Genomic DNA, 26,493 nt, shown 5'->3' with positions numbered 1-26,493 from the left:
CAAGGCCGGCCTGTGCACTATAGCAGTGCACGTAGTAAAACCAAGGTACCTGGACCAATCGCGAAGGGAAGTCAAGAGAGGGTAAATAAATAAAGAAATATTACAAGGATCAAGACATCAGCCAACCATACAATTCACAAGAGTATGAAAACCAGAGTTGGAGTCGAAACAGAAGATAGGCGAAATTTAAAACACGGGATTTATATTCCACCATAGGCGTCACCATCCTCGTAGACGGTGTAAGCAGACGAGGGACGATTCGCGTCTGTGGTGACCTCCCGTGTTCTCGGAGCCGGAGTCTCGGAAGAGTGAGCCACAGTGTTAGCGCCAGAGGCAAAATGAACCGGAGATGGTGCACGAAGCGCAGCAGTTGAAGCTTGAGGAGTTCCTTGTGGCGGGTTGTCGAACGGCGATGGAAGTGGAGGAAGGTTCAAGTCATCCGATGTGCGTGGTAAACGCGGTTCCATATCGTTCAAGTGGCGCGAGATAGCGGCATATTGTGCGGCTTGGAAGGGCGTCACGCTGGAGCGATTAAGGTCAACGTAATGTGGCTCGTTGTCCTCAGGAGTCGCGCCATACCCGGCGGCACTCCGTTGGCGATTCAGGGTAGTGACGCCAGACGGTTGTCTAGCGAGTTGGGCAGGGTTACCATATCCAGTCATAGCACTCGGTTGACGCGTGAGGAATGCGGCGTTCGAAGGCTGTCGGGCGAGTTGTCCAGGGTCCCCATATCCCATGACGGGTTGACCGTAAGCCGGCTGAACGACCTCTCCCGGACCCAGTGACTGCTGGCCATACCCGCCATAGAAATTGGAACCGGGACCGGAAAAGTTGCGCTGGGCTGCAAGGGCCGGAGAAGCATTGTGAAGGTGGCGTTCGATCATGGTGGGTGGCCGGGGGTTGTGACTTGGTGCGGGTGGGTCGTCCACCAGAATGGCAGACTGGCGACGGAATATGCTGGCATTAAAGTCATCGTCGTAATTCTCCTTGCGGCGACGCTAGAACGAGTAAATGAGCCACAAAGGAGGATTTTTGGTTTGAAACATACCATCAACCACATAACGAGGAATCCAAGAATAGCGAGGCCAGCGAGCGTACCAGCAATACCGCCAACGACGGCGGTGACGTCAACCGAACTCGAAGAAGAGGTCGATGTTGCTGATACAGCGGTTGAAGGTGTGGTAGCTGAGCCGACGCTGCTAGTCCAGAGAGAAGCGGAGGGAGAATTGACTAGACTCTGAAAAGTAAAAAAGATAAGAACGTTGCCTGAACAAAGTAGGATGAATCGTACGGTGGAGTGAACGGTGACTACAGCGGGTGCAGCTGAAGTGGGAACGGTTGAAGTGGTTGCTGATGAGGTAGCAGAGGAAGCTGTTGAGGCTGAAGATGTCGTGGTGGGAGTGGTCGATGTATTGCCATGTGCGGCGCTTGAAGTGGATGAAGTCTGCACAGATGTCGGGGTATTTTTGCCAGCATCCTGGGCCGTCGTTGTGGGAGTAGCTACTGATATGACTGGTGTAAGGGTCAAGTATAATAAGACTGAGATTGGCGTACCTTGAACGGATGCTGACGGGGTGGAATGGGAGTCAGTAGACGACGTTTCGGTATCGAAGGAGGCCGTTGGACTGAAGCGAGCAGCGAGGCCGCGGTGCATCTTATTGTTGGAGGAGCGTCTCTGTACATCGAAGTGGTCAGACATGACTACGCTTTGTTTTTTTCTGGGTGTTCGTAAGGAGTGGAAACAATTCGAAAGGAGTGAATGGAATGAGTGGAAGGCTGGGCCTCGTCGCCGTCAGCTGTGCTGGCAGACTGGGAGGAGAGTCCGAGCAATAACCACAGAGTGTCACACAGTCACACGTCACGCATGTCACACTAACCGCCCAACATCCGCCACAGCCTCGCCGCATGCCCGCAGCCGTGGATATTGGAATGAGGTCGCAAGTATGTCTCACGTCCCCATTCGCATTGGCGGGTATTGAAATATTGACGGGTCAGGATCAGATAATATATCACTAGATTCGTCGATGAGTCGTCGACTGCCTGAGCGTCTCTCCAGAATTACCCCCGCGCGTGACTGTAGGAAATTACGCTGCGATCGCACTTGGCACTTGGGCACGAGGAGCCCTCCTTCGACGCCCACGCTTGGGCATGGTCCAAATCTTGGCTTCCTGTGTCTCGCTCGTTCTGAGTCTCTGTTTCTCGACCACTCTGATATCCCAGGCATGTGCCCAGCAGATCGTCGTCCTCTCCAGCAACGATTCAGATATCATCTATAACCCGCCTCTGTGTTCTTCTTCCGATGTCGTTTCTGGCTGTACCAGCCCATGGTAGGTTTGTTCCGTTTCTCAGTAGTCTTCAATTGCCAACGTGCCGTCTCGACACCAGGCAACTCCTCAACGACTCCTCGGCCTCTACGACAGTGATTTCAACCAATGGACCGATACCACAAGCCGGGAATGTGATACCCCAGATGTTTTTGACGTTCCGAGGCAATTAAATCATTTTCTCCTTGCATCGCAAGCCGTCTGATCTACTCGTCCGTACAGCCTCGAGTCTGTATCTTTATCCGTCCCCCCTGTCCAATGCGACTGTAAACTTTACCCTCACTGCTGAACCAAGCGATACCTCAATCACGAGCATGGTAAACACGTCCATAAACATCATCACGGCTGTTGGCCTTCCGCTAACACAAGCGACAACCTTGGGTATCACCTTTATTCCTGGTGACTTACCCACGCGGTTTGACTGTCGAATCCATCACATTGGTTGTTGCGAATTCTAGGCACGTCGTCTTCTGTGTTTTGTTGGTCAACACAACGTGTAACCGCTCGTTTGTCCTATTCATCAGTGCAACAGCTTCATATTTGCCCTCGCCGCTACTACCGTCATCTAGCTCCCCTCCTTTATTCACTTCGTCATCGACCCCCACAAGCGCTCAAACGTCGAGTGGGGTGAGCGAAGTCACCATCCTTGGTGCAACACTGGGTTCCGTACTTGGCGGTTTTGTGATTTTGGTTATCGTACTCTCTGTTGCACTCTATCGAAGACGTGTGAAGTGTCGGACAGCGTGGTAGCTGTGATCATTCATACCTATTCCACTTAATTTAAAACAACGGGGTGTGGAAGCTGACTGAGTGGTTGGCTGTGTCAGTTAGCGCTCGGAAGGTGTGTCTTCTTTCAGCGAGGTTCGGCGGCTTTGATCACGATTCATGACAACGTCCAACTGCGTTATCAACGCCTTGCGTAACTAGCCTTCTGCACTATCTATAGAAAAGTCTGAGGGACTGCACCTGTGCAGATGGTCAATTTCAGGACATGCTGTCAAAGGGACATCTGATTGCATGGAGTGGTGGTCAACCATAATGACCTCAGGAAATGACAACACTGCCTTTTCCCATATCCTTTGGCCAGCTGATGGACATGGTGTGTTCCAATCGTCTGCGAGTTCTCGTGGAGCTCTTCGTTCTTTTGATGTGAGATAATGGATAGTCGCATCACCACAATGATAAATTTTGACCCCCCTGAAGTGGGTCCATACTCCCTTCGTGTTGACAGTACCTGTCGATCGTTCATCATGGTATACAAACGAGCAGACTCGGAGGTACCTCCTTTAACCAAGACAGCTCAGAAAGTTAGGACTTCTATGCTCGATATGCTGTCCGGATTCTTCCAATGACTTCTGTTGAAAGTGCATCCCAAGTGTGGTGTGTGACAGATTGAACATTCACAGCAACATTTTTGACCTACAGGGTTATATTATGCTGTTCAAACATTCATCTCTCTTTTATGGCATTGTGCTTCCCCCACAGATTTCAGTGCTGTTTGCTCTGGCACGTGTCTTATCTATATCATGATCATCTTTCTGGGTGAGTGCCCCCAGTCTCGTCTCATCAGGATCAGAAGCAGCAGCAGTCCTACTCTTGTCTGTTTGCCATGCATCATGGCATAACTATTTTCAAGGGCAAAATTCTCTCTGTGATCTTTTGTGGTGCATATATGCCCATGGTAGGGCTGCATCCTTGGGCCACACACTCATTGGTTTACTTGAACCTTCGGATCTTAACCCTCTGAAACCCATCATTGGATCTTTGTCCATCAATAAACTCTCCACATGTTGTACGTACTGCATCCAAAGGCAGAGTTATCACAAAGCTGGGATGCTGGGGGGCAAAAGGCAAGTAGGATTCTCTGTTTGGCAGTTATGATGGGTCCATGGAAAGGTTTTGATTTCATCTCAATGGACTTGTACCTGATATAACTTGGGGGCATGCATTTGGCTCTTTCCTGCATGTTCTGTTGTGAAGTCTTCTAATGCCTGCTCATTGGATGACTACAGAATTTCATACATAGTGATCAATGAACCATAGTGTTGGTGCTGCAAATTTCAGCTGCACTGGGACATTCCTCTTGGTTTTTGTGTGTGCAACTGCAAAAATGGAAACTCGAAGATACATGAGGCATGGCCTCACTTGCAGGGGCCATACCAACAAACATGGCCATGCACATAGTTTCATTTTCTATAAAGGCAGGGAGCTAACAGATGAAAGTGAGACATCAAGGTTTCCTGCCTTTGCCCAGGTCCATGTTCATTCCCTCATCATTCAAGTGTCTGACATGACTCACCTGTGGCAGTATAGCATGTCAGACTCACAAGGTCTCACTCCCTACACATCACTGTCCTTTGACCATGAGAAGACAGACATAATTTTATGATCATCTGACAACATAGATTTCCACATCTTCAAGCTGTTCCTCTCTCTTGCATCCCTGTTCTTTGAAACCCTCTTTGATCTTCCCCAGCCATCAGAGGAGATGAGCACAGACATGGAAATCAAGGATGGACTACCAGTTGTTCCTGTCTCAGAGGACAGCAAGATGCTAGTGTATGCCTGAGCACAGTGACTTCTTCAAATGGAATAGGCACGAAGCACATGAGGGGGAGTCTACAGGCTGAACTTGTCATAACCCCTATGGCTCAGTTATTGCTGAGGTCTGGCAGAGGTTTGCTCCTTCTGGTGAGTTCCTTTGAGATCACAAGGAGGAGGGAATGAGGACAAAAGCAAAGGAAGTTAGCTGAGTTGCAAGCTATTGAAAAACTGAGAATACAAGGTAGAGTATGTGGGTTTATATACCCCTAAGCATGAGTGCCATACCAGTCGCAATGAGGCATGTTGCGATGTGTATCCGCAGTAATCAATGAAAAAATCAGACAAATGGATAAGTCAAAGGGAGTCATATGGTGTCATATGATGGGGGTAGGCAGGGGAATGAAGGCTATACTGGCTGCACAATCAATGTGCAGCGAGGAGCCAGACACTGGATCTATAGTACAACATATGAGCAACATAAATGAGTCAGAAAAGAGTCAACTGGAACAAGAAAGTAACATGTCATCCATCAGAGAGGGTGGTGGAATACTGGATCAAAGTGGGAGTGCAGTCTCAACAGGTATTGGAAATACCTTGACAGCAGGGGACCTGGGTGGGCTTTGAAGCATATGAGCCCCTAGGATGGTGACAACTATTAGAGGTGTGACTAGGCATGTGATGCATGTGACCATGAGAAGTCAAAAAAGGAAAGACCCCTGATGCAGGCATAACATCACCCCCCCTCTAAGGTCTTCAGACCCTTGAGGATGAGGTAGGCATGTTGGCGGGGTGTGCAGAAAGGGGTTGGTGGGTAGTATAGATGTGGGAACGAGTGCAAGAGGTGACAGGCAATGATGGTGATGAAGTTGGTGGCTCCTTGAGGGCCGGAGTAAAGTGGGAGCCATGTCCATTGTTGCATGACCAATGTCCCAGGTAATGGCACTGGAAACATGTGTGTTGGTAGAGAACATGGTCAGCCAGGACAGGGGACTGGCCCCTGAGATAGAACTGAAGTTGGTCCAGAGGGATGGGGATGAAGGGAGCTGCAGGGAGAGGATTGGTGGCATGGATGGCATTATGATACTGTTTATGGAGTCTGGCCCACAACACATCTTGTAGAAACACCTCCCAGGTGGAGGAATGAGTCCCAGTTCCTAGACAAACACCAACCTCTTTAAAGAGGGCACCAGAGTCAACATATGTCAACTCGATTGCCTTCCACCCATCTACCTTCTCCTGATCCATCCAATTCTCCTCATGTGAAGCCAATGATTCCTCTTGCTTCAGGCAGATATGATCAAGAAGTCAAGAAGTGGGCAGGGTGAGAAACTTGCTGATCTGTTGATGGAGAAGATGATGATAGGCACCACTGGTTATGGCTTCTAGAAGCCCTGACAAACTTCTTTCCAGCATCAGGTCCTGTGCTTTCTTGTGCACAAGAATGGTGACATTGTGGTTCAAGGCTAGCCTTTCTAACCTTTCATCTACTGAGGGGACTGTGGTGAGCTGCTTTTCCAGATAGGGGGATGGGTCATATCCCAAGAGCAATGAGAAAGGTGTCATTTGATGGACAGAGTGGACTCGAGAGTTGTGGGTGAATTCTGCAGATGGGAGTTTGGCTGCCCAGGAATTTGGCACCTCAGTGCAGTACAAGTGGAGGTATCCTTCCACTTCTTGGTTGATGTGTTCACTTTCTCCATTGGTCTGCAGGTGATATCCTGTCGAAAGTTTGGGAATTACCCCTATTGCTTTGTAAAGTTCCTTTGTAAAGGAAGAGGTGGACTGTGGTCCATGATCTGAGATTACCGATTCAAGGACACTGAACCAGGAATAGATGAATTGATGGAAGAGTTGGGCGATCCCAGCAGAGTCAATTGTTTTATGACATGGAACAAACAGGGCAGCTTTGGACAGCCCCTGATCAACAACCATGAGAACAGAGTCATATTCTTGTTCTCCTGATACCAGAAGATCCATGATGAGATCCATAGATATTTGTTGGAATGGAAACACGGTTTGGGGAGTGTCATGTGGGACAACAGGTGGCATAGGTGGGTGAGTCACCACTTTGGTGGTCTGACACATAGGACAACCTGCCATGTAAGCTTGTATATCTTTTCCCATACCTTCCCACCAGACTTCTTTCTGTATTTTCGCAAACATCACCTTCTGTCTGGGGTGTCCAGTGGACTTGTGATCATGATATGACCTCATGCAGTGGTGATGATCCTCCAGTGGAATTTACAACCAAGTCATTCTGAACCATTTTGTTCCATCTTCCACAACTGCAATGTTATCTTTGGGTTCTGGACCTGTTGAATCCTTTGGTGTATTGTTCTTGATGCATTCATACAGGTCCACAGATATAGTGTAAACTCCCCATGCTCCTTTTATTGGTTTCCTCAAAGGGCAAGCATCAAGCAGCCTATTCTCCTTTGGCTTTTCCTCAATTGGGCAAGAATATGGCTTTGAGTTGTTTTTGGAACATTGGATCCATGCAGGTAGATGTCTGATGCAGGTGAGATGGTTAATTTTTAGTTGTTTTTGGGTTTTCATAATTGAAAAAGAGGGTGAAACAAGGCAAACCTGGGGACCCACCCCCTCCAAAAGCCAAAGGTCCAGGGGAAGGACCGTGGCCACAGGGGCAGGCTCTGCCAGTGTGCCTTTTTGAGAAAGAGTGTTGGCAGGGATCTGTAGGTGACCAGCCTGCCAGGAGAACTGGATAGGATAGGACTGAATAGTGGCAGCCCATCGGGCCTGATGAGGGGTGAGCTGTTGAGGCTCATGGTAGTACTCCAAGTTCTTGTGGTCAGTAAAGACCACCATAGGTTTGACAGGGGATAGGAGGTAGGGGCGGAAAGCCTTGAGGGCACAGATAACAGCCAACATTTCCAAGTCGTAAACTTGGTAACACTGTTCAGCACCAACCAGGGACTGCGATAGGTAGGAACAGGGATGCCACTCATTGTCATCACCTTTCTGTGCGAGAATGGTCCTGGTACTGAGCTTTGAAGCATCTGTAAAGAGAGTGAAGGGCTTCGAGAAGTCCAGGATAGTGAGGACTGGAGATGAGCATAACAAAGATTTCAATTTCTCAAATGTGGCATCATGTTCCAGAGTCCACTGGTAGGAGACCCCTTTCTTGGTTAGATTGTGAAGGGGTCATGTGATGCTCAAAAAGGAGGGGATGAACTTGCAATAGAAATTACAGAATCCAAGGAATCTGTGAAGCCTGGTAAGATTGTCAGGGGCTTCCCAAGTACTAATGGCATCAGTCTTCATTGGCAAAGTCTCCATATGCCCTTTTCCTATTATCATTCTGAGGAATTCGATTTCTTTGGCCTTGAAGACACACTTGCTGATCTTGAGGCATAACCCTTCCTTTTGGCAGATCCTCAGGAACTCGTGAATCCATTCCCAAAGTTCTTCTTTAGTCTTGGCATGGATGGTGATGTTGTCCATATACCCTACCTGTTTTCCTCATTGAGGTTCAAAGGTTTTGTCCATGTATCTCTGGAAAGAAGGGGGTGAGTTACACTGGCCAAAGAACATTACCATGGGCTTGAAGAGCCCTCTGGGTGTGATAAATGCTCCTTTCCATTCATCACCTTCTTTCACCCAAAGATTGGTAAAACCCCATTGAATGTCAAACTTGGCATAATATTTTGATTTGACTAGTTCATCAAATAGGGCCTGTGCATTTGGCAGAGGGTGGGCATCCAGGACTGTAAATGAGTTGAGGTAGCGGTAGTCTTGAATTAACTGCTTCTTTCTGTCTTTTTTTGCCACAAAGAATACTGGTGCCACTTGCAGCAAAGTCAATGGTCAAATCTTCTTGCATTTAAGATTTTCATCCAGGAACTCATCTAAAACTTTAAGTTCATCAGGAGACATAGGATATACCATTGCCTTCTTTGGTTTGAAGTCTTCACAAAGTCAGATTTTGTGATCTAATCCCAGCTGATGTGCCAGAAGAGGTATGTTGTCTTCTGCAAACACCTTGGCAAACACCTTGTATATTTCTGGAAGCTTGACTTCCTTCTTTCCTGTTGCCAAGACTGCTTCAAGTTCTGTGGATAAGGTAGTTTTGTTATTTTTAATCTTGGGGGTTTCACCCAAATCCATTTTTACCACTTCAGGGGACAGGCCAGAAGATTCCTTTGGATTGTTCATGCCAACCAGCACTACCTGTTTTATGAAATGATCAGATCTTTTGGGATATACATACCCATCATCCTGGCAGGTAATTTTGCTGGTTTCCCAGTTCATCCTTGGTTTGAACTCCTTGAGAAATGGCATCCCTGAGAAGGACATGTTCTTTTCCAATGAGGGGGCCTACATAACACTTGACTCAAACAGTGCACTCCTTGATCTCCATCTTCAGGGTCACTTTGTGAGTTACCCATTCTTCATCCTTCCCAGTGAACAAGGTCGTTTTGAACCTCTTTTCGACCTGGTAAATCAGGATCTGAAGCTTCTGGACCATCTTCTCTGAGATGAGGGAGACTTCTGTGCCTGAGTCAATACAGGCCCATATTCCCGCCTTGTAGTCCAGTAAAATGACCAACCCAAGAGGAGAACAAATTCGCATATTTGATTCATCATCTATAGAAGTACATTTAGCAGATAACACAGAGACAGGACTGACCAATGCAGGAGATGCAGGAGATTCATCAGTCCCCTTTAAAAACCCAACCCCAACACCTTTCATTCCTCTGTGTTAGCCTCATGATCTCCAGCATAAGTGGTCTTTGTGCCATCCTTGGCTACTACCATGTGGACATTGGACAATTGAGTCTTGACCTTGATTTTACAGTCACACTTGATGTGACCTTTGGCCCCACAATTGAAGCATTTAATTTCCGAACCAGAATGTCTAACTTTCCATTTATGTTTGTTGATGTCCATTGCATCAGGATCTTGGGAACCTCTGCAGTAATGAATGAATTTGCATTCATACTGAGATTCCTTCCCTTCTAGGATATGCTTCATAGTGATAGCAGTTTGAGCTTCTCCTGTGCACTGTATCCACTCTATGACTGTGGAAGGGGTGCATCCAGAATTGAGAACCCAGTTGCAATATTCTTTGTTTAAGCCTTTCCCAAAGAAGATCCCTGCTTCATGCGATTCTTCTTTGAGTTGAGCCTTGTTAACAAGTCCTGTAAACTCAGCAATGTAGGCTTCAAGTTCTCATTTGCCTTGTTGGATGTCCAAGAGACATAAGATGGTGAGGGTGGTTTGATCCCCCAACTTGAAGGTAGCCTTCAGCCTTTCAATGAACCTTTGAAAGGTGTCAGTGTAGTAGATTGTCCCATCGAGTATCTTGTTTTCATTTTGATAGTTCTCAGTGAACAACACAGCTGTGCCATTGGTCATGTACGTGAGCACAAACGAAATTTTGAGGGACTCCATGTTGTAAACATGCTTGTTCAGGTTCAAATAACCTTCAACCTGCATAATCTAGGTCTGAAGCCCATTGTGGCTTCTGTCATATTCTCTGGGATGCCTGACATTAAATTCCCAGCCTCCATTGGGTGGGCAGCTTGTGTAGTTATTGTCCTCATTGGCTTTGGCTTTCCCCTTACTGCCATCACCAGTGGATGGCTCTGGGGGTACAGCCTTTCTGAAGTTCCTACCATACCATTCTCACAAGGCTGAGTCAGTAGGCATACCTGTTGGGAATGGGTCACTTGTAGTTGCATGCATAGCCTGGCAGAGCTCCTCTGCCATTGTGACTCTTTGTTCTTCCAACCACTGTCTCAGTTCCTCTTCCAAAATGGTCCTTGGGGGCATTTCAGGAACTGAATCTCCATGACTGATTGTCATGGACATTTCTTCTTGATTGTGTGCTTCTTGTTCTTCTTTGAGGACTGATCCGAATGAAGTCTTGGACTTCTGATCATCTTCTTCTTCTGAACTAAGCATGACTTCCAAATCCCTGAACCAGGATAGATAAGATAACTGGGGATTTGTTGCAGTAACTGAAGGACCGAGCTGTCCTAGAGGGATGGGTAGTAAAGGTGGGTTTCTACCAAGTCCAAGCAGGTTAGGTCAAGGAGGGACTGGAGGCCTTGATTTCTGCAGGTTAGACACTTTTACAAGTAGTGACAATGAAGGCTGAGGGAGGATTTATGTCTCAAAAGAAACCTGTCAGCATAGAGGGGTATTGGTGTGTGCATGAGTGACTTTACATGTAGGGAGACATGAGCACTGGCACTAGGGAGGTGATCTATTAAAGCCTAGTGGCTGCCTGTAGAGCAGTGGATTTGATTGAGAGTAGAGGGGTGCTTTTCAATCTTGTTCAACAAGTGGGATGAGGGTGAGTTGAGTTTTTTGATTTTGTTATGCCCAAGTGCAGTGACTTCTTCAAATGGAATAGGCATGAAGTGCACAAGGGGGAGTCTATGGGCTGAACTTGTTGTAACCCCTATGGCTCAGATATTGCTGAGGTCTGGCAGAGGTTTGCTCCTTCTGGTGAGTTCCTTTGAGATCACAAGGAGGAGGGAATGAGGACAAAAGCAAAGGAAGTTAGCTGAGTTGCAAGCTATTGAAAAACTGAGAATACAAGGTAGAGTACATGGGTTTATATACCCCTAAGCATGAGTACCATACCAGTCACAACGAGGTGCGTTGTGACGCATATCTGCAGTAATCAACAAAACAATCAGACAAATGGATAAGTCAAAGGGAGTCATATGGTGTCATATAATGGGGGTAGGCAGGGGAATGAAGGCTATACCAGCTGCACAATCAATGCACAGCGAGGAGCCAGACACTGGATCTATAGTACAACATATGAGCAACATAAATGAGTCAGAAAAGAGTCAACTGGAACAAGAAAGTAACATGTCATCCATCAGAGAGGGCAGTGGAATACTGGATCAAAGTGGGAGTGCAGTCTCAACAGGTATTGGAAATACCTTGACAGTGGGGGACCCAGGCAGGCTTTGAAGCATATGAGCCCCTAGGATGGTGACAACTATTAGAGACATGACTAGGCATGTGATGCACATGACTGTGAGAAGTCAAAAAAGGAACGACCCCTGATGTGGGCATAACAGCTAGACCCACTCCACTTCTGCTATCCCTGCACTCTGGCAGATGATCCTGCCCTCGAGGATTTCAAAGATGTTGTAAATGTACTTGAAGCTGCCAAAAAGTATTCCCTTGATGCAATTGAGAGGACTGTATGCAAATCCCTCTTCAACCCCAAGATATTGGAGAAAAATTCACTTTGCTGCTTTTCCATCATGTGCCATGCTTGTTTGCAAGACAAGTGCATTCTAGCAGCTAAATATACCCTCTGGGAGCCTCTGATTCCCATGTGGTTTGAAGAGATTGAGTTGATTACTTCCACTGAACTCCTCACATTGCTGACATACCATTGAAATGTGGCACTGCCATTCAGGCTTTAAAGAACAACTTCTCTTGGATAACAACTGAATACCCTCAGTCAAGCACTGCCCATTGGATGGCTGCTTTACAGTCCAATGGTTATAATAACTGTTGCCAGTGGTCAACTTCTGGAAGGTACCCAATGCTTTATGGATATGGAGTTGCCCAATGGTGGGAAGCTTTCATAGATGCCACTTTCCTGGATTTGCAGGACAAGCTGTGTGTGAAAACTATCCTACAAAATGTGGAGAAAGCTATACAGACAGTTTTCCAGTGCAATTGCTCTCACTGTTCTGTGTCAGCACCCAGGGGGATGTGAGAATTTGGAACACTCTTTATCAGGAAAGTGGAAGAGTTAATTTCAGGGGTGAGCTCTATCTCTGTCATCAATGCCTGTGGTGGTTGGACGAGCTTATTGAATGTCAGGTTGAGTTGGAGCTGTGGTTTTGATATGACAGTAATTACTGCTTTCTAGTTGAAGACATGGTTGGAATGTATAAGGCATTGAATGTGATGTGGTGCTTTTTGTAAGTGTTTCATGTGCAATGGATATATTACCAGGTCACTCCCAAGATGGATGTGTGTCTTGAAGAGTAGGCAGCTATTACAAACAATCCCAGAAGGCATATCCCAAGCTTGGATTGGCTGTGCAAAACCTATGTTATTGTCAAAGCCTTTGCCTAACCTTTCCAGAAACAATACAGGGGTGAGGGGCAGCAGTATATCATTATTCCTCAGTCATTGTCTGCTTTGTGACAGTAATTTTACCACACTGTTGTCAGAGAGCATGTTGTTTCATCCCTTCTGCCTTGGCCACTATTGGTATGATATGATATCCTCCAATGGATCACAGCTTGCAAGCCACAAAGTATTTGCATGACAATCATCCAATGGTTATTGAGTCCCTTCATCATCAACAGGTGCAGGGTATGCAAGATATTTGAAGGGAGCCCAGGGCCCAGCTCGAACGGTCTTTACTTCCCCTCCTTCCAGTCTATTACAGGATCATTTGTCACCTCCTTTATTGATAAACCCAGCATGGCAGCCTTGTGGTCACAAATACCTGCACCTATTTTACAATACAAGGTGAAATGGAAGTCCATACCAAACCCTACGACCCATAATGATTTCTGTTCAGCAGCAAGGAAGGCATCTGTTTGAAATCCCCTTTCATCATGTATGCAAGGTGTAGCTTCTGGCACCTCAAGGTATGTCATAATATTTACTTATCTGTGTATCTTCATTATGTGGATGGTCATTGGTTCTGATCCCCTTTGTCAATGAGCACTTAAGAAGGTAATCTTTTTGAAGGGAATACCAGGACAGGCAGCAAGATTGGGAGAAGGGGATGCCTGGTGACTTATTGCCAATCCATGTCGACTTCACATAGTCCATGTGTATGGCCTAACTGGCCTATAAAAGGCTGGGCATCCACATAATGTACCTACATTGTACTGTATGACAGGGCCAGCAGAGGCTGACAATTGGCCATGTCCCACAGGCCAGTGGGGGTCAAGCCCTACATTGAGTCATCCCCCTGCTGTATGGACCAGCCCAGCTTCTATTATCAAATAACACATGAGTAGGCCACAATCAAATTGTCCTTGTAGTACCTGGAGTAGCCTAGTGTGAGATGTCACCTATCCAGTGGCATGCTGTGGCATGTGTAGATCAGCACTGGAAGTTGGCACAAGACCTCAGCATGCTTTGGGATAGCTCAGCAGTGTAGTGTTGTATGCTACAGCATATGTAGATTGGCACCATGTGGCAATCTGGGGCACATATGATGGAGCATACCATAGCATTTCAGAGCACTCCAGAGCATGCCATGGCCCTCCAGGGTGAGCTGCAGCATATGTTCCAAAGTGAACTGTGGCATGCCAGCCACTCCAAAGCAAATGCCAGAGCATGCCATGGCCCTCTGGAGCACACTGTAGCACATGTGCCAGAGCAAACCATAGCATTCTGGAGCACTCCAGAGCATGCTATAGCCCTCCAGGGTGGGCTGCAGCCACATAATTCAGTCAACCAAAGTCCTGAAACTGGGACACCTGAAGTGTACATTCACCCTGAAAGTGGGACTAACCAATGTCAGCCAATGGCCCTCAAAGTGGGTTGGCCACAGCTCATGGGACTGCCTAAAGGTGGCATTGGCCAACCTACCCTGGATGGGTGAGCCCCCTGAGAGGGGTGCCAGCTGGCCTAGCCTCAGCATGAGGGAGCCCCCTGGAAGTGGTATCAGCTGACACAGTCTCAGCATGGGGGAGCCCCCTAGAAGTGGTGTTAGCTGACATCACCTGAGCATGGCCCAGCCCCCTGGAAGTGGTAGCAGCCAACCTAGCCTCAGCATGAGGGAGCTCCCTAGAAGGGGTGTCAGCTGACATCACCACTTCATGAGTGAGCTCCCTAGAAGTGGTGTCAGCCAACCTAGCCTCAGCATGAGGGAGCCCCCTGGAAGTGGTAGTGGCCGACCTAGCCTCAGCATGAGGGAGCTCCCTAGAAGGGGTGTTGGTCGACATCACCACTTCATGGGTGAGCTCCCTAGAAGTGGTGTCAGCCAACCTAGCCTCAGCATGAGGGAGCTCCCTGGAAGTGGTAGTGGCTGACTTAGCCTCAGCATGAGGGAGCTCCCTAGAAGGGGTGTCAGCTGACATCACCATTTCATGGGTGAGCTCCCTAGAAGTGGTGTCAGCCAACCTAGCCTCAGCATGAGGGAGCTCCCTGGAAGTGGTGTTGGCCAACCTAGCCTCAGCATGAGGGAGCTCCCTGGAAGGGGTGTTGGCTGCATCACCTAAGCATGGATGAGCCCCCTGGAAGTGGTATCAGCTGATGCAGCCTCAGCATGGGGGAGCTCCCTGGAAGTGGTGTTGGCTGACATCACCTAAGCATGGCCCAGCCCCCTGGAAGTGGTAGTGGCTGACCTAGCCCCAGCATGAGGGAGCTCCCTAGAAGGGGTGTTAGCCAACATCACCATTTCATGGGTGAGCTCCCTCTAACCTCACTTAAGCCCAACCCAGCATTAGCAAAGCATGCAGCAGACATACAAAATTATATATGCATATCAGCTGCAAAACCTCCAGAATAAACAAGGATCTGTTTCTTCTATAATTTTTAACATATTTTCTTAGGAAAGATGGGACATTCTTGCAGTATGGGCCATATCATTGGATTCATTCTTCATAAACAGTCCATCTTTTATGTACTGTGGAGGTATATGTATTTTACAAAATTTCTACCAACCATGCAGATGACTTTTTTCCATCTAGTAATTTTTTGGCTCCTTGAGGCATAGAAATGGTATAAGTTTTGGGTGGCAATGCAGTCCCCTCCAAGTCCTTCCCACAATCAGGATACTGGCACTGATAGGAATAAGTTGAATCAGCACTAGCAGCCAGCCATTCTTGTATGCTCCCACACTGATGGCATTGAGCAGGCAAGTTCTGACCCCAAGGTTTGATGAACTTGTCAGTCCAAATGTACCTTTCCACCAATACCCTCCCTCCTTGAGACCCCCAAAACATGAGGGTGATGTTTGAGTGTCTACCCAGCACCCCACAGTCCTTGAGGGCAGCCTTGACTGTCTTATCCATCTGTTGAAAGCCTTGGAGGATGGTAATGTCCAAAACACTCATGAGGAAAGGAATGGTGTTGACAGGGAGTAACCTGTCTGCATCAAAGAGGAGCATTGACCTTGGCTTGAAGCTGGAATGGTGATGAGTGATAAATAAGTGCTCAGATGGAGAGGACACTTACTGGTTCATGGCTGACTTGAGGTCTTGGAAACTCTCCTCATGCTTGACCAGATATCCACACACCAGGAAGATGAGGTTACCTCCCTCAACAACCTTGGAGAGGGGTGTGAGGAGAGCCTCTAAAACCTGGAGATGGTGAGGTGAGAGTAAAGATTGAGAAATGGTGACTCACCTCAAAGACCCTTGAGACAAATACCTGCCCATCCCTACTTCCAGCAAAGAGATCCCCACTTTGTTCTTCACTGTGGGTAGTGAAGAAGAGAACCACCCTTCCATAAGGGGCCAGGAAGGAAGAGAGCACTTCAGCTGCAGTTTCATAGGCAGCCCTAGACTCCTGAGTTCCCAAGTCATAAGGCAACTGTGCAAAATTGTAAGTGCCCTCTTGTTTGAAATACCCTTGTATCATGGATTGGATGATATGGACTGGGTCAGGGTCCAGGGTCAAGCCATCCAGGTGAAGGTGGATGATGGCTGTGGAAAGGGTAGCCACTTCAGAGGTGGTGGCATGCTGGAATGTGCCCATGATAGCAGGGGGCTTGCTGAGGACATGCTCATCACCCAGATAGAAGCCCTGTATTTGGAGTTAGGCTGGATGGGGGAAGTTTGGATGGACCTACATAGTAGGGCTGAGGAGTTCCATGTCTGGTCCTCTTCCAATGACAACTGACACACCTAAGGAGAAACAAAAGGACTTGAGGTGATGAAATAGGGTGGTGGGTGAACATACCTAAAGGAGACACCAGGCTGGGTGATCTGTTGAAGGGAATCCTCTGGAACCACCAGACACTTGTTGCAGACCACCCTCCAGCAGCCCATGACATCACACTCCCATAAAGTGCCCCCATCCCTACACATGAGACAGAACTGAAAGAAGATATGAATATCATGATCAGAGGAAAGAGCAAACTCACAGAATTCCTTATCCTCCTCTTCTTGACTTGAAGTGCAGCCCTGATGGCATTGGCATTGGCAGCCTGGGCAGCTTGTTGCTCCTTGGCTTGTAAATTGACCAGAGAGACTCTGCCAGGCTTGTCACCAACATTCCTCTTGGAAGTTTGCTTTGTCCTTGCCATGGTAGTCTAGCAGCACAAGGTCAGTACCATGCAACCAAATACTTGGGGGAGGGAGACAATGACAGAACATGGGTAAACCACAGCTGACTGGGAATATAATGGAACAAGGAATGGAATTATCAATATAAATGTGTATATTAGATTGAATGATTATTACATGGTTACATACATATAGATACATAAGTGTGTACACTTCTAGACAAGGAAGACAGGGGCAAAGTAGGTAGGATGACTTACTTTATTTTGTGTATGACACAGAGGGTGGTGGGAGAGGGAGGGAGCAGCTAAGAAGACCTGTCAGTGAGCTAGGATAAATGTGAGAGGCAGCTTAGACTTACATACCTTGTTTTGGCTTGGACAGAGTGGGTGGGAGGAAGGGGGGAGATGATGAAGCTATATGAAAAGAAAAGTGGTGAGTAGGGGGGGAGATGCACCTGAAAAAGAATTAAAAAATCATGTACTTTTGTTTTTGGGTGGACAGTGCTGAGGAGAGGAGGGGGGGGGGGGAACCAACACCCAAGAATTATGAAGCTAGATGAAAACAAAAAACATTAGTGAAAGGATGTGGAGAAAGAAATCACATACCATTTTTTTGGTTTGGAAAATGGGGAGGGGAAGAGGGTGAGGGGGGGGAACACAGTGCCAAGAGCATGCAACTTTTTTTCAGCATGGAAAGGTGGCAAATGGAGGGAGGGGGATGGTCGAAAGGGAAACAGTATTTATGAAGCTTGGGTGCAGCTGCTCAGGCTGTTGTGGCATGTGTGGTGAGGTCACATGACAGGTGAACAGGGGAATGAGACACTCATGGGATAAGCAATGTGATTGCAGAGCTGAAGGTTGGATGCTGGGTTGATGGGACAGCTGGTGGGGCTGACATTGAATGCTGATTGGCAGCAGCCCAGTACTTCAGCTCATTCAAATCACATTGTGCCTGTACTGGTAATTTGGATCCACCAATCATCTTTGTTCACAAAAAACTGTGTGTTCATCCATATGTAACTCCTACTGGCAATAGAAACTATATACATTATTACCAAAAATGGTTATTAACTGGTCCTACATCTGGGAAACAGCTACACAATGCAGCTGTTAACAGCTTGTTTGCACTTGAGTGAGCCCTCTCATTGGCCAACAAGTGTCTCAGTGAGTCTTACAACAAGTCACTTCCAAACAGAGGCAGGTATAACCTGCTCATTCCCTTGGGTAGTTTTGCAGATGTACTAGTGCTACATGTGGTCTTTGCTCCAGTGAACACAGGGGACAAGTGATTGAGTCACTGGGCAACTGATGCATTGGATGCCAGGCTGATGGGATGGCTGATGTCACAGTAGAGCCAACATCAAATGAGTATGTTGGTGGCAGCCTGGTATTTCAGCTCATTGAAATCAAATTGTGCCTGTACCTGTAATGCAGATCCACCAATCTTTGCTCACAAAAACTGTATTCATCCATATGTAATTCCTACTGGCAATAGTAACTATGCAGATTATTACCAAAAATGGTTATTATCTTGTCTGAGGGGATCTGTTACATGCAGTCTTTGCTCCAGTGGCCCAGACACACATGGGGATAGTTCTGGGGATAAGTGACATGACTGAGGAACCAAATGCCTGATGTGGACCCTGTGCAGTGAATGTGTCACAATGTGACACATCACTCTTTCATACAGCCCCTCAGGTAGTTTTGCAGATTAGCAGTGGAACCAGTGTATGGTAATCAATATTAATTGATCTGAATTAACATCAGTAATTCCACTCTGCAGTGACACATGTCACTGGCCCTCAGCAAGTGATCAAACAAATTGTATGTAACTCTGGTGATCCAGATGGCAAGTGACATTCAGTCATGCAGTCACCAATTTTGCATACCAAGTACAATATACAATAGCTTTGTATTAAGGCATCACTTGTCAATAATAATGATAAGTTGATTAGGAGATTTGTGCTGGATCAGTGGCCATTCTACTTAATACTGAATGGTGACACATGACACATGATTTCACAATCACAATGGGCAGCTGAGAGCCCTGCCTGCAATTGGTTGGTCAGTGATCTTGGCATATTGGGAACACTGGACTGAATGTCCAGTACAGGACCAAATATCCAGTACCTGTACTGGATGTCAGGTACAGGACCAAATACCTGTAGTATGGGACCAAATATCCAGTACCTGTAGCACAGGAGCAAATAGCCAGCACAACAACCAGTGGCTAATTCACTCGCAACTGACAGCATTTGCCAATAGCATTCAATGGCACAGCAAATAAACACAAACAACATGTTCCCTTATAAACCTGGCATGCATGCTGACAACACACCTTTGTCACTTTCCCTCCCCCCTCAATGCTCCCTCCCCCCTCAATGCTCCCTCCCACCTCCCTTGACCCTCCTTGTCAACCCACAAGTCCCTTGTCACAATTTTGTTCCCAAGGTTTGTCTTTTTTTTCTTCTTTTTCTGATCCTCCTTGCCTTTGCAGATTCCCTCCCCCTTGAAAGTGTACTGCAGGCACTGGAAAGGGGAGGGAAGTCCCTCAGTCATCTGTTGTGCCTGGCCAGCATGACATCTGACTGGGGGACCTTGTGGGTTCTGGGGGATTTTTGTTATCTATGGGGTTCTGGGGGTTCTTGTCTATGTCCACTCATGTGTGCTAGCAACTTGGGATCTGGGGGATTTTCATCTGTGCCCACTCATGTGGGCCAGCTTCTCTACTTAGGGTACTGGGGGATTACTATTACTTTCCATGAGTTGTGCCTTTGTTCATGATACAAGGTAAGTTAAGCTTGTTTTCATTTCCTTTACTTTGCAATTGATCATCACTAGATTTTTTACTACTGCTGCACTTTTGGTGTCTTGTACCCCAGGTATGTGTCTACTGTTGGTCATTGAAGGAACTGACTCTAGTTTAAAGGCTAATGCACTTTTTGGGGGTTTTTGGTTGCATTTGAGGACATTTTTTCTAGAGATGTAACTGTACTCCTAGGGGAGGGCCCCCTCTGGGATGCAGGGAAGTCTCAGTTTCACTTGGAACTTTTTCTGCATGTGTATTTTGTGCAATGTAACTTAGATACATAAGTAGCAGAATATCAGAATTGATTGTCTTTCTTTAAATATGGGGATGTCAGTTCTCTGTCAAAACTTTTTGACCCATCACTGTGCTAACCCTAACCCTAATGCAAATTGCCTAATTGGAGGTATAGGATTGATTTCTTTTTTGCAAGTCTTCTTCCCCTCACCCTAATACAAATTTATGTTGTTGATCTTTTTGCAAGTCTTCTGAGTCTTTTAAGTACATATATTTTTCCAAGTTGTGAAGTCTTTTTGCCCACTGTCTACTGTAAACATCTCCCTGTAATGTATTAGTACCTTTTCCCTGCTAAATTAAAAATTGGGTATCAAGTACCAGTAGTGTGTTGCTGGTACTATGGACCTAGAGACAAAGGCTTCAAGGTACCATTTTACTAAACACATGGCAGAGCACCATGCATAGGAGCATACCTGCCTGGAGTTGATCAGATTCCAGAAGATGTGTCTAGTGAATTATGTCATCATTTGGAGTCCTCTAATGAGGTCAGTGGCCATTTTGTTCAGGGAAGCTGGAGGCTGGCCCACAGGTATCAATGAGATATTTTAGTTACCAGGTCTGTTCATCTACCTTTTTCTTTTGGAAGCCCTACTTATTCTCTGATGGAGGTGTAGTTGCTGGAAACAATTGTATTCTTCATTTCACTGGTGGCACTGGGGTTTTATGTTCATATTGCATTCACTGCATATCTGCAGCACCCCAATCCAATTCTACATTTATGTTCAAGCCCTCAGGACTATTCATAATTGGCAAAACCAGAGCCTGGTCACTGCCACAAACCAGGTGCCAGGGAGTGCCTTCATGAGGGAAGGTCACACCTGGAGACTGAGCAACTTCTTGATCAGATAATAAATACTATTTAATGGACACTGATAATACCCTGGGGCCTCAAGTGACAATGCCTGCCCTCATTCAAATCTTTCTGGAACTTTCTATGTCTTTCCCACCCTTCAATTTTTTCATTCTCCACCTCCCTTCCTTCCTTCCATCCTCAATCCAACCCAGTTCCCCTCATGGATCTCCATATGTCTTTGACTGCTACTGTTGCTTCCATGCTTAAGACTGCATTTGGGGCCAACCCCAACTTCTCATCTGGCACTGTTCTCACAAGGGACCACCTCACCAAGCCTAGGTCAGCTCCCTGCCTCCTCCTATCTCCAAACCTTCTGGTGACATCTTCATAGACTCTGAGCCCTCTCCCTCTTGGCCAATGCCCAAGTAGCCCTCCAACAACCTGATCTTCTTGATGATGCCATTACTTCCCTGGAAGTCAGATTGGCTGCTGCTGTCATTTCACATGCAATCTTGAATCCCTGTAGGGTGACTCTCCCATCCAAAACAATTCACCTCTCACTCCTTGCAGGTGTGGTTGATTGGGATGTGGATCAGTTTGTGGATCCTTTGCCCACTGCCAAGGACAAGTTTATCTATTTTGAACACCCCAACATTGGCTCTCTGGATGCTCCAGCCACAGTTCTTGATAGGCATGGCAGGCTCCTGGTATGGTATTTGCCAGGAATCATCCATGGTGCAAGGATTGTGTGTGTTTTCCCTCTCTATTGGCCTTTCTTTCACCTCTTTTCATACAGCAACTTCTCAATGAACTTCACCTCTCCATCAAGGACTCCCTCAGGTCAAAGTCCAAGCACAAGCCCAAGGACCTGTCCAAGGTTAACAAATGTTATGGTCATCAACATCAACCTGTGGACTCTCCCACCTATGGCCATGGCAGGATCTCCATGTTTCCAGCCACCTTCATGCAGGCTCACCATGTTGGCTACTCCCTCTCATCTGTTAAACTGTCACTGAGATCCCTGCAGAGGCTTGTGGACAATCTGCACCAAAGTGCTTCCCTCAAGAGGAAAGCTACAAGAAAATGGCTCCAGCAGATTGCCCATGTTGAAAAGTTCTGGAGTGACATTATAATGGTCACTTTGCCTGACCTTGCCAGGGCTGGCTCAGAAGTTGTCTTTGACCATAGAGATATCCCCCCATCCTGCACACAGCTGCAAATGCACAGCACTTGTGATACCTCTCTCCCCTTTCCCCTCTCCTGCAACACCTTCTCCTCACTTGGAGTTGGGCATCCTCCCCAGTGCAAACTCACTCCCAACTCCCACATCACCAAAACACATCCCAGCAATCAGGAGGATCCAAGTAAACAAGACCTTCTATGAGGTGCTTGATGTATTATTCTCAAGCACAGGCTTTCTAGGAAGGGGTACTGTTTGTTACCTTGCTTGCTACAATGGGGAATACTATGTCATCAAGGATTATTGGGTGGAGGAGTCAGAGCAGAGGACAGCCCTGCATGAAGTCAACATGATGAAGCTGGTCCAGGACATTGATGGAGTTCCCAAGTTGCAACACTACTGGGTCATTGAGGTCAAGCTGGGCATTGTCAATAAAACTGAATGATATTGTGATGAGAAGTGGCAATCATGCATGAACTCTTGGAGAACTCACACACAATTGGCTATGAAGCCATGTGCAAGGCAAATGGTAATGTTCAAGACAAAAAAGGAACTTGTTTCATGCATCCAAGATATTTTATGAAGTACATATCCTCTTCCACTTGTAAAATCAATACTAATTGCTTTAACAGTCCAACAGCAGGCTCTCGAGAGGGGTGTCCTCCATCAAGATTGTAGCATCAACAATACAATGATCAAGGACTTTGCAAATGGGTTGCACAACTTTCTCCTTGACTGGGAATTTGCTGTATGGGTCATGTTACAGGGGGAATATGACTTGGGCAGCACAGTAAGTACTATGCAAAACATTTTGGAACTCAAAGCTGATAGTACACAAAGGGGACAGTCCCCTTCCTTTCAGTGAATATCCTTTGCCAACTCAAGGAAGCCATCACTAAAAGTGGAAAGACTAATGTCCCATTGATCCAGAAAAGTGCCTCTCTCACCCACATATTCATCAATCACCCTACTACTATACACCATACATTTGCAGATGATATTGAATCCCTGTTCTATGTTTTCATCTGGATCCTCATCCTTTATGATGGGCCACTTGGCCACAAGCATCAAGATATCAGCCATGAAAAGACACTTCTTGGCCTGTGGAGTGAAAAGGGAGCTGAAGATCTCGAAATCACCAGATGCACCAAGTTCACATTCCTTAATGACCCATCCAAATTGAGGCTGGATTCCAAGGTCTTGCAATATTTTCAAGATCTAATCCCTCTGGCTAATGAGTGGCACATATTGCTTGGGCAGTCCCTGCTGAGTGGAACTGCAGTGCAGCTCTCTGACATTATCTCCCTTTTTGATCATTTCTTGGCCAGCATGCCATATGAGAAACCACCAGAGATGATGAATGCATTCCAGCAGATCATCACCCAGCACAAAGTGCTTAATTCAAGCATGTGTCTGAGTCAGAAGAATGATATGGATGTTATGTCTTCAGCAATTATGTCTTCTAAATGCCTTTGTGAAGAGGTAAGGAGCATGGATAACCCTCCTATACCCAATAAACACTTCAAAGGCATGTAGTCTTAGCATGAATTTTATGTTTAGTTCATGTTCTGTACATTACGTGTAAAGTGTTTCAATTCATTTGCAGCAGGTAACCATCTCTGCACATCATTTCATTTTACATCTCACAATGAACCTGTCAACATTTATATGGATTCACAAGATGTCATTTTGTCATGGTCCCCAGGCTTCCATCTTATACTGTTCTCTGTTTAACTGCTTGTATCTTCAGATGTCCACCCAATCTGGAACAATCCCACTGAAAAAGAAGGATAGCAAAAAAGCCAAACAACAACCAGAGGCCAACAGAAGCACTCGACCCACAAAAAACAAGTGTCTAGGAAGCCCACCCATTGATCTCAAAGAGTCTCAGTCTGTTGCCACAGTGGGACTCTGTCATAGTGGAAGGGCAGGGGTGGGTTCAGGTGGAAGGGCTGAGCAATTGGAGTGGATTGGTACTGCCCTTGAAGGCTGAGCTACACAGCCACAAAAGTCGACAGATCTCCCCAACAATTCTGTTGTAAATCCTCTTGCACCTCCACCCACTTGGCAGAAAAAGGGTGGGGGCCACAGTGCTGGCCAGAATGCAAAACCAAAGGTCAGTTCTAGTTATTTGCAAATATCAAGCTAACTGCTTGCAAAGTCCAATGTCACTCCACCACCCTACGCACCTCCCATTGTGAATGGTCCTAGCCCAGCTGATATGCCTCCAGTGAGTGTCTTTTCATACTGATATACAATGTTCATTTCAGAATCCCATCCCTCAGTCTTCAACAGCAGTAGCAACACCTGTCTTCCATCAGTGCCCCACAGACTCCCATTGCTTTGGTTTCAGTGTTCTGGCTCAACAGCCAGGTCATATTGTGCCTCCCAGGATGGAACCTGACCTTCAAGTGCTCAATAATCCTTATATTTCTGTGATTCAGGGAGACCAAGTTCCCAGTAATACATCTCATCTGCCAACACCCCAGCCCAACTACCAGTCTCAGTTTATCCCCCACCAGCTGCCTGCTACCATCCCCAACTCCTGTATCAACCCCTCCCTTGATAGCTCGCTCTCATCAAGACAAACTTCAGCAACTGCTGATGTTTGCCACAAGAGTTCAGAGAAGCTGTCATCAGAGGGCTCCTCAGAAGAGGAATCAGAGTCCTTGAGTAATAACCCATCAGACACAGAGGCTGGTGAGGTCTCTGGCAATGAGTTCAACAAAGATGAGGATGATGCATTTGGATGGGGTGCAATGAATCTTAGGCAATCAACTCATCCTGGTATGTGTCAGAGGTTATTATGGTATTGGCTCAATGTTCTTTGTTAGGCTTCTCCCAAGAAACAATGACAAGCAATCCTATTCACCACAATTCCTTACCCCCTGACCACGAGTTTCAGTACTCACATGACAAGCATGACAATGTGGCTCTGCAAAGCTTACAATCCAAGGACAAGGCTCAGCCAGAGGTACAAAAATGCCATTCCTGCTAGCTTTATTTATTCAGATTGTTATTTTAGGGTTCCCAATGTGGCACTGTTGTTGACGTTCTTGAATGCCACCATTGCACTAATGGCTGTCCTGTTCCTGATCGTGATCTTCTGACCCTTGCACATGACTTGGTCAATGAAGTATCTCAGTATGCCAGAGCCCCTTGTAACTCCAAGAAAGCTAAGGATGAGGGCCCATTGCCTTCACAACTGAGATTTTACAAGGCAGTATGGAAGGACTGTCTCAAAGACACTAAGCAAAAATGCAGGGCTGCACATGCACTTTCTAACCCATTCCCATCAAAATCTCATGACCTCAACCTCTCCATAACAGAGGCACTCGTCACTGTCATCGTTGAGTGGAATCAACATGGTGTGCAATTTGAAGATGGTGAGTAACAATATTTTCGCTTTATACATGTCTCATTATCCTAACTTTATAGGTTACTGGCCTGACCACAAGCAAGATATGGCATGCCTTGTAAGTAGTCCCATCTTTCAGTTACAGCTACTGACATACCACCAGTAGCTCCTTGGTGATATATCTACCTGGTGTTCAGAATTGAAGTCGGTTACACTGGCAACCACGCCATCTGCATTCAACCTTATCCCTCCTTCTGATGTTGCACCATGGGTTCATGTACAATGGATAGAGACTGCTGCCGCAAAGCTCCTTGACAACTTGCTTCTCCTGCAAGACAGTTTCAACAAGAATGTATGTTCACATGGTTCATTGTCTGCACTACTAATGGATTGGTTTATCAGGGAAAAACCAGGAATTTTGCTCGCTCTGCCCTCAAGGAAGCTGTCATACAATTCTACTATACTGGGACCTATCAAATCACAGACAAGTGTCCTGAGTCCTTCAACAATTCAGTTCCCCTTTCCTGTCTGGCTCTCATTGCAGCTGCGGTGAGTTATTTTACACCCCAAGTCACTGCAACTCAAACTTTTCTCACAGTATCATTGTGTATTGTGTTGGAGATATATTTTCCCCTGTGTTCTGCTCACTTTGGTGCGATGTTTGGGCGCTTACATAATCACCTTAGAGCGCACATTTTACAGTAGTTTATTCACTGTTCCCTCAGTAGCTTGTTGCACTACTGAGGGTAAGCTCACTTTCACTACCAGTATTATACTTACTGATATCCTGTAGATACCTACAGGTTGGTCTAATACATTAGTAGCTTGTTGCACTACTGAGGATACCTACAGCATCCTTCAAAAGTTGGGACCTGATGTGACAAGTTCATTGGTGTCCTATCAACAAGAAATGCTGCTGAAGTGGAAGCCAGTGCCTCAGTGGCCTCCTTTGCAATGGAATGCCAGGCTGGTGTGACCTGTGAGCATGATGG

General features: G+C 46.5%; 5 protein-coding genes across 5 annotated transcripts; 3 read left to right on the top strand and 2 right to left on the bottom strand.

The window, feature by feature from the left end:
• Nucleotides 1-200: 200 nt before the first annotated feature.
• Nucleotides 201-1,699, bottom strand: F5J12DRAFT_892841 (uncharacterized protein; the record flags this gene model as incomplete). Its single annotated transcript, XM_051747604.1, has 4 exons — nucleotides 201-998; nucleotides 1,049-1,237; nucleotides 1,292-1,512; nucleotides 1,555-1,699. 4 exons carry the CDS (start codon nucleotides 1,697-1,699, stop codon nucleotides 201-203), a joined length of 1,353 nt encoding a protein of 450 aa, XP_051600025.1.
• A 449-nt stretch (nucleotides 1,700-2,148) lies between these two features.
• Nucleotides 2,149-3,074, top strand: F5J12DRAFT_721093 (uncharacterized protein; the record flags this gene model as incomplete). The annotated part of the gene is given in 5 exon segments (XM_051741285.1): nucleotides 2,149-2,327; nucleotides 2,386-2,481; nucleotides 2,554-2,768; nucleotides 2,783-2,798; nucleotides 2,849-3,074. 5 exon segments carry the CDS (start codon nucleotides 2,149-2,151, stop codon nucleotides 3,072-3,074), a joined length of 732 nt encoding a protein of 243 aa, XP_051600024.1.
• A 10,951-nt stretch (nucleotides 3,075-14,025) lies between these two features.
• Nucleotides 14,026-14,869, top strand: F5J12DRAFT_782903 (uncharacterized protein; the record flags this gene model as incomplete). Its single annotated transcript, XM_051742782.1, has 2 exons — nucleotides 14,026-14,435; nucleotides 14,662-14,869. The coding sequence occupies 2 exons, from the start codon at nucleotides 14,026-14,028 to the stop codon at nucleotides 14,867-14,869; spliced, it is 618 nt and encodes a 205-aa protein (XP_051600023.1).
• Nucleotides 14,870-15,484: 615 nt separating this feature from the next.
• Nucleotides 15,485-17,758, bottom strand: F5J12DRAFT_782902 (uncharacterized protein; the record flags this gene model as incomplete). Its single annotated transcript, XM_051742781.1, has 9 exons — nucleotides 15,485-15,965; nucleotides 16,017-16,141; nucleotides 16,188-16,586; nucleotides 16,633-16,687; nucleotides 16,743-16,879; nucleotides 16,927-17,094; nucleotides 17,326-17,372; nucleotides 17,431-17,481; nucleotides 17,674-17,758. 9 exons carry the CDS (start codon nucleotides 17,756-17,758, stop codon nucleotides 15,485-15,487), a joined length of 1,548 nt encoding a protein of 515 aa, XP_051600022.1.
• Nucleotides 17,759-21,183: 3,425 nt separating this feature from the next.
• On the top strand, nucleotides 21,184-26,284 carry F5J12DRAFT_782901 (uncharacterized protein; the record flags this gene model as incomplete). The annotated part of the gene is made up of 18 exons (XM_051742780.1): nucleotides 21,184-21,302; nucleotides 21,490-21,709; nucleotides 21,760-22,327; nucleotides 22,377-22,570; nucleotides 22,784-22,933; nucleotides 23,029-23,077; nucleotides 23,138-23,625; nucleotides 23,894-24,076; nucleotides 24,215-24,259; nucleotides 24,305-24,373; nucleotides 24,414-24,930; nucleotides 24,978-25,117; nucleotides 25,169-25,529; nucleotides 25,582-25,619; nucleotides 25,668-25,853; nucleotides 25,904-26,050; nucleotides 26,230-26,247; nucleotides 26,270-26,284. The coding sequence occupies 18 exons, from the start codon at nucleotides 21,184-21,186 to the stop codon at nucleotides 26,282-26,284; spliced, it is 3,507 nt and encodes a 1,168-aa protein (XP_051600021.1).
• Nucleotides 26,285-26,493: the final 209 nt, after the last annotated feature.

This window comes from Pisolithus orientalis (genome assembly GCF_024613125.1).
Source record: "Pisolithus orientalis strain OTSU chromosome Unknown F5J12scaffold_14, whole genome shotgun sequence".
NCBI lineage: Eukaryota > Fungi > Basidiomycota > Agaricomycetes > Boletales > Pisolithaceae > Pisolithus > Pisolithus orientalis.
Note: the sequence above shows the minus strand (reverse complement) of the source record. Positions and strands in the feature narration are given on the sequence as shown.